The 5,950-nt window shown below is 51.0% G+C and overlaps 1 protein-coding gene across 1 annotated transcript; it reads right to left on the reverse strand.

Annotated features, from left to right (window-relative positions):
- Positions 1-4,706: 4,706 nt before the first annotated feature.
- ier2b (immediate early response 2b) lies at positions 4,707-5,950 on the reverse strand. The gene has a single exon (XM_029161572.3). The coding sequence runs from the start codon at positions 5,828-5,830 to the stop codon at positions 5,285-5,287; it is 546 nt and encodes a 181-aa protein (XP_029017405.1). The 5' UTR covers positions 5,831-5,950; the 3' UTR covers positions 4,707-5,284.

Consider the following 5,950-nt stretch of genomic DNA (forward strand, 5'->3'; position numbering starts at 1 on the left):
AAGCATTAGAACGGAGGAAGATCCGAAGGAAGGAGAAAAAAAGGGAAAAGAGGAAGACCAGAAGAATGACAAAACGGGAAGAAGAAGGTAGGAAGAAGGAAGAAAGGATGGCCTGGAAGAAGAAGAAGGGAAGAAGAAGAGGGAAGAGAGGGAAGAGAAGAAAAAGAAGAAGAAGAGGAAGGAAGAGGAAGGCCAGTCCCGAAGGAAAAGGAAGAAGAGGAAGAAGAAGGCCTCAATACCACAAAGGAAGCGCCCAGAAGGAGGAAGAAGAGGGACGGAAGACCTTGAAAGGAAGAACGACAGTTCAAGAAGAAAAGAAAAAGGAGAAAGGGAGAAGGGAAGAGGAAGGAAAAGGAGAGGGACGAAGAGAGGAAACGAGAAGAAAAGAAGCAAGAGGAAGCAAAAGGGAGGAGAAGAAAGACACGAGGACAGAAGAAGAGGGAGGAGCAGCGAAGGAAAAGAAAGGAAGAAAGAGGAGAAGAGGAAAGACGAGGAACAAAGGGAAGATAGGGGATTGGAGGAGAAGAAAAGAGCGGAGGAAAGAACGTAAGGGGGAAGAAGAAGAGGAGAGCAGGAGGAGAAGGAAAGAAGAGAAGAGACGAAAATGATCGGAAGAGGAAAAGAGACGAACCACCTGCGGCCAGAAGGGAGGAAAGGGGAAGGGAAGGGAAGGGGCATTGCCGAGGAGGGTCGAGAAGGGAAGAAAGAGAAAAAGGACCGGGAGTAAGGGGAAGAAGCGGAAGAAGCACGTAGAAATCTCCTCCTCCTCTCCTCTTCCTCCTCTTCCTTCTCTGTCCTCCTTCTGATGCCTTCTCGTTCCGTTCTCCTCCTCCTCTTCCTCCACTTCCTCCACTTCCTCCTCTTTTCCCTCCTCCTCCTCCTCCTCCTCCGTGTCTGTGTCTGCCACTGCGTCATCGTGTCGGCTCTGGGAGACACAGACACTCCTACGCACTCAGTGTTCTGCTGTGTCCTGTGCTTCTCTTCCTCATAGTCACGTTTTGTTGACATCCCTCATCCTTCCCTTTTTTCCTTTCTTCTTTTCAACCTCCTCCTCCTCTTCGTTACACCTGCCCTCCTGCTTCTCTCTCTACTCGCTGGTTAGCATGCACACACACGCACACACACACACACACGCACACACACACGCACACACACACACCAGGTCCAGATGCATGAGGCTGCTCTGTCCTCCTGCAGCCCAGTCCCAAAATAGATTCCTCCTACACATTATGTTGCCCGCCTGCATTATCGCATCACTTCCTGTCTCTGCCAGACTTGCACCCACACACACACACACACACACACACATACACACACACACACACACACACACCTAATCATTCACATTCATAGTTAGTCAGGCCCCAGCTGTGATGAAACGTCTCAACAAATCACAGACGCGAGGTCATGTGACTGCCTAGCGTCTCTCTCTCGTTCTCTCTCTCTCTCTCACACACACACACACACACACACACACACACACACACACACACACACACACACACACACAGCAGTGACACACAAGTGCTTCCTCATTCATTTCCACAGAAACACACAAGCAGTTTGTGACTTCCCACGCACACACAAACACACACACTTCCTGTATGATCACATGTTTCTTAGCTGGAAATCAACAGTGTGAGTGGTTTGAAGCTCATCCTTGCTCATCATTTCTCTCAGCAGTGGACAGTCTCATCGTGTGTCTCCTTCGTCTGAAGGTTCAGGCTTTTTGTTGAATATGGGATCGTATATTTCCTTTTGTCCAACTTTTTTAATAAAACACCGCAGTTCCCTTTGCTTTCAGCAGCGACCTTGACTTCAGCTGCTTCGTATATTATATATATATATATATATATATATATATATATATATATATACACTGTCGAGGATATAGTACACTTTGGGTATTATAGGGATATATATAGATAGTATATACGAGATATGATATATATATAGTAGATAGATATATATATAGATCGATATTATATGACACTGGATATATATAGAGTTGTCTATATATATACTGTATATATAGATAGATATATCTATATAGATGAGTATATATATATATATATATATATATATATATATATATATATATATATATATATATATATATATACACACTGTATATATATATATTTGTATATATATACTGTATATATACTGTATATATATATATTTGTATATTCGGTATTTTCCATGTCAGCAGTGAGTCGGTTCATGAGCATCTGCGTTGAGCGATAACAGCTGGCGGCTGACTTTTAATGGAGCCACAGCAGTTAATGTGGATGCACAGATTAAATTAGCATCGTTACCAGCTTCATATCTGAGATGATCTTTATTTTGTTGTTATTTTCACAAGCGAATATTCAGCTATGAACCCACACTTTCTGAAGGCTGTGATATGTTTTGCCTCTTCTCGTCGTCACTCAGCATCTCATCCCGGTGGCTTGACCTGTGATTGGACGCCTCCAGCGCAGGAGAGCGCCGTCAGTGCATGTGGTTCCTGCTGTTTTAGCTCCACGGCGCTGCAGCTGTCTGGACTCTGCAGCCTAAAGGCCGAGCACAGGCCCGGTCCGGTCCGGTCTGGATCAGATCCAAGCTGGAGCGCTCGCATTTGATCGGTTTTATCTTTAATAATCTTTATGTTAGCAGGAAACCCGTCAGTGGGACTGGAACCGCATAAAGCATGAATAGTTCCAATAACTCCAATAAATCCTGATCACACAACAGTTAAAAACGGAAAACATGCATGAAGTTCAGTAAAATGAAACCATGGCTACAGCGTCGAGACCTTGAACCAGATCCTGGTCAAAGTGTCCAGAGCTGCAGCAACAAGGCCTGAATGTGCCCCTGAAGCCACCGATCGCATCCTGTCAATCAGCTCCTGCTGAAGCAGCGCGTGACCGCGTCATCAAACACCGGCCACGGCTTCGTCTCCTACTGCAGACACACATTTCAGCGCCACCTGCTCTTCTCGCTGAAGCTGAAATAAAAGGACCAAAATAAATGTCCAGCCGTTCCACCGGTGGGTCCATTAGGGCCCATTTGCAGCACAGCGGTAATGGCTCAGCAGCACAATGGTCCTGGAAGCAGCAGACTGTGTGTGACGCGCTCTGATGTGAGCGTGTGTTCCTCCTCAATCGGCCGAGGAACAGGATGTGCCGGCGCCGGCGCCGGCGCCGCTGGACTCGGAGCCGGGCGGCAGCACCGTCTGAGTCCAGGCAGCTTTCACACCTGTCAAACGTCCCAAAACCACAAGCTGAAATCCTGGATGTCTGAAAAGCCACTGCTGCTCGATGAAGGATTCAGCTCAGCTCCCAGCGGAGCGAGCGCCCCACATTAAAGCCTTGCTTCCTGCTGAACCAGCTGTGCAGTGGGCAGAACTGGGTCGACCCGTCGATACTCTGATCGTGTCAGAATCCTCTTAACAACAAACAGGGACTCAGCTCAACGCAGCGCAGGCCTGAAAAAAAGGCTCAAAGTTACGCGAGGAGGAAGAAAAGTCGAAGATGAGATCACAGATGTTTATAAAAGACTGAGTCTGAAAAGTCAGTGGTTGTTTATTAAGTGTCCTCAAATGAAGCTGCTTCATGAAATGATGGACGCACTCAGTTTGAGTTGGATGTAGTTCTGTTTTGCCTCTTCACCGTTTCTTCGCTCGCAGGGATTCGAACTCTCAACTCCTCCTACTCGGGCTCGTTTCTCCTGCTCGTCGACGTCGTGACACAGTTGAACTTTGGAAACTTGGTGACTTCGTGCTCCGCTCCGTATGAGTGAAGTCCAGCTGCTGAAGTCCTGTGGATGTTCTCGCTCTGACTCATGTCCACAGTAAATAAAAGCTGTTTCTTAGTGTTTGGATGCTTGTTTACCTGTGAGACACACATGCACTCATGCTTTTACTGTGACGGTCTGAGCCTGAACTAATGTTACTCATCCGATCGGTAACTTTTTCTCCGTTTTCATTCCTTGTCTTGTGACTGATGATGATGATGATGATGAGTAACACAGAACTCAGCTCTCGGCTGCGTGTGAGAACCGGAGCAACCAGCTCCGAGCCGGGTTTCAGGGTGTAGGTTTTCCAGTCAGCTGACGGTGGAGATGCCTTCAGGCGACTCTGCATTGTTCAGTGGCGTTTGGCCCCAGCTGCTGCTCGTAACGTTGCGTAAGTCCTGTGGCTGCTATTATTATCATCGCCTCCTCTGGATCGGTGTCAGGTCGTGTTGGAGCGGATGTGAATGTGAATCACAATCCTGCCGTAATTCTCAGAAAACTGAACCACCCTGGAAGCTGTGTGTGTGTGTGTGTGCGGTGTGCCTGCGTTTCTGTGTGCGTCTGTGTGCGCGTGCGTTTGTGTGTCTGTGCGTGCGTTTGTGTGTCTGTGTGTGTGTGCGGTGTGCCTGCGTTTGTGTGCGTGCGTGCGTTTGTGTGTCTGTGTGTGTTACTGTGTGTGTGCGGTGTGCCTGCGTTTGTGTGTCTGTGCATGTGTGCGTTTGTGTGTCTGTGCATGTGTGTGTCTGTGTGTGTTTGTGTGTGTTTGTGTGTCTGTGCTGGCAGCTCTCCTTCAGCAGGAGCTTAAGGAGGCCCGGCTGGCGCCGGGTGGCACCGACCCGCTCCCTCTTAGCAAGGATTGACCCCGTGAACCAGCATCCGTGTCAATCTGTCAACATCCTCGATGTCAAGAAAGACGGAGGAGCAGCGCGCACGTTATCACTGTTTATTACAAATATTTACATCACACATTTGATCATACAAATACAAAAGCAGCTTGGACAGTGAGGTAATGTTTGTTCTACACAGGTCACCTCCGTTTTTAGCACCGTGAGAAGCAGCGGAGGCGCCGCTCAGAGTCCGACCTCCCGCTGCGAAGGCAGTGCGTTCCCTGAAGTCGTAGTGCGCATCTGTTTGCGGTTCACCACTTCATTCTGACTGACTCACGTCGCTCACGATGCTGATTCACGCATCCACACGCTTTGAGTCAGCAGCAGTCACTTGTTCGGACTCATTCTACCGAAGGTGCGTCACCGGGAAACCAGAAGCGACTCCACCAGTTCCGCTTCCTCAAACTTTCCGGGCCGTCGCTCTCTGACCCGCTTCTCCTCCTCCTCGGCGGGGCTTTTCCCGGGCAGGCGCCCCCGGTTCGACCGGAGAGGTCGCCCCGCGGCCCGTGTGATCCCCGTGTCCCGCGCTGACACTGGGTCCGCGCAGGGGATCAACCCGCTTGTAGTCGAGAATCTCTCCTCCCAAAGTCTCGTCGGAGGCCATTTTCTCCTCCGTCTGTTCAGAAGGCAGGAATGACCCGATTCAGAGACAAAGCGACCAGAGACTCCCAGGGCACGACGCGACAGCTGCCCGGCGGGGCCGCGTGGCGCTCCTCCCCGGGCTCCAGCCTCGCCCTCTTGCTGGGGAGGAAATCGGGCGCCGCCGACGCCTTCCCGCGCCGCTTCCTGGACTGCCTCGCGGGGCTCAAGTTCTCTTTGTCCTCCGTGATTTCACAATCGCCCTCGTCCTCCGTTGCGTCCGGCTCGTCGGCGAACGGCTCGGACGAGTTCGGCGCCGGCTGGGGCTCCGGCTGAGGTCCGGGAGGCGCCGGTTCCTCCGCGCCGGCGTCCATCGGCTCCTCCGGCGTCGGCTGCGCCCCGCTGGGCCCCTCGCTCTCCCGCGCGGAGTGGTAGATGTCCCGGGCGGAGCGCATGATCATGGAGATGAGCAGGCTCCGGTGGAGCCTCAGCCCGCCTCTCTGGGTTCTGGCCGAGTACAGCTTGCTTATCGACACGGCCAGGATGCGCCTGGCCTCGGTGTTCACCTCCATGGTTGTTTCACTCATTGTTTCTCGTGCGTAATGACGCGCGGCTGTTTGGCACTTTGACCGAAGGCTCAACAAGCACGAGCTCGCTCCGTGTCTGCGCGGGGTCTCGGCGCTCACAGAAATGAGTGAGCGCGAGGA

This window comes from Betta splendens, chromosome 1 (assembly GCF_900634795.4).
Source record: "Betta splendens chromosome 1, fBetSpl5.4, whole genome shotgun sequence".
NCBI classification, from domain to species: Eukaryota; Metazoa; Chordata; class Actinopteri; order Anabantiformes; family Osphronemidae; genus Betta; species Betta splendens.

Excerpts from the sequence above, each read along its gene's own strand:
- ier2b (XM_029161572.3), bottom strand. The coding sequence starts at position 5,830 with ATGAGTGAAACAACCATGGAGGTGAACACCGAGGCCAGGCGCATCCTG.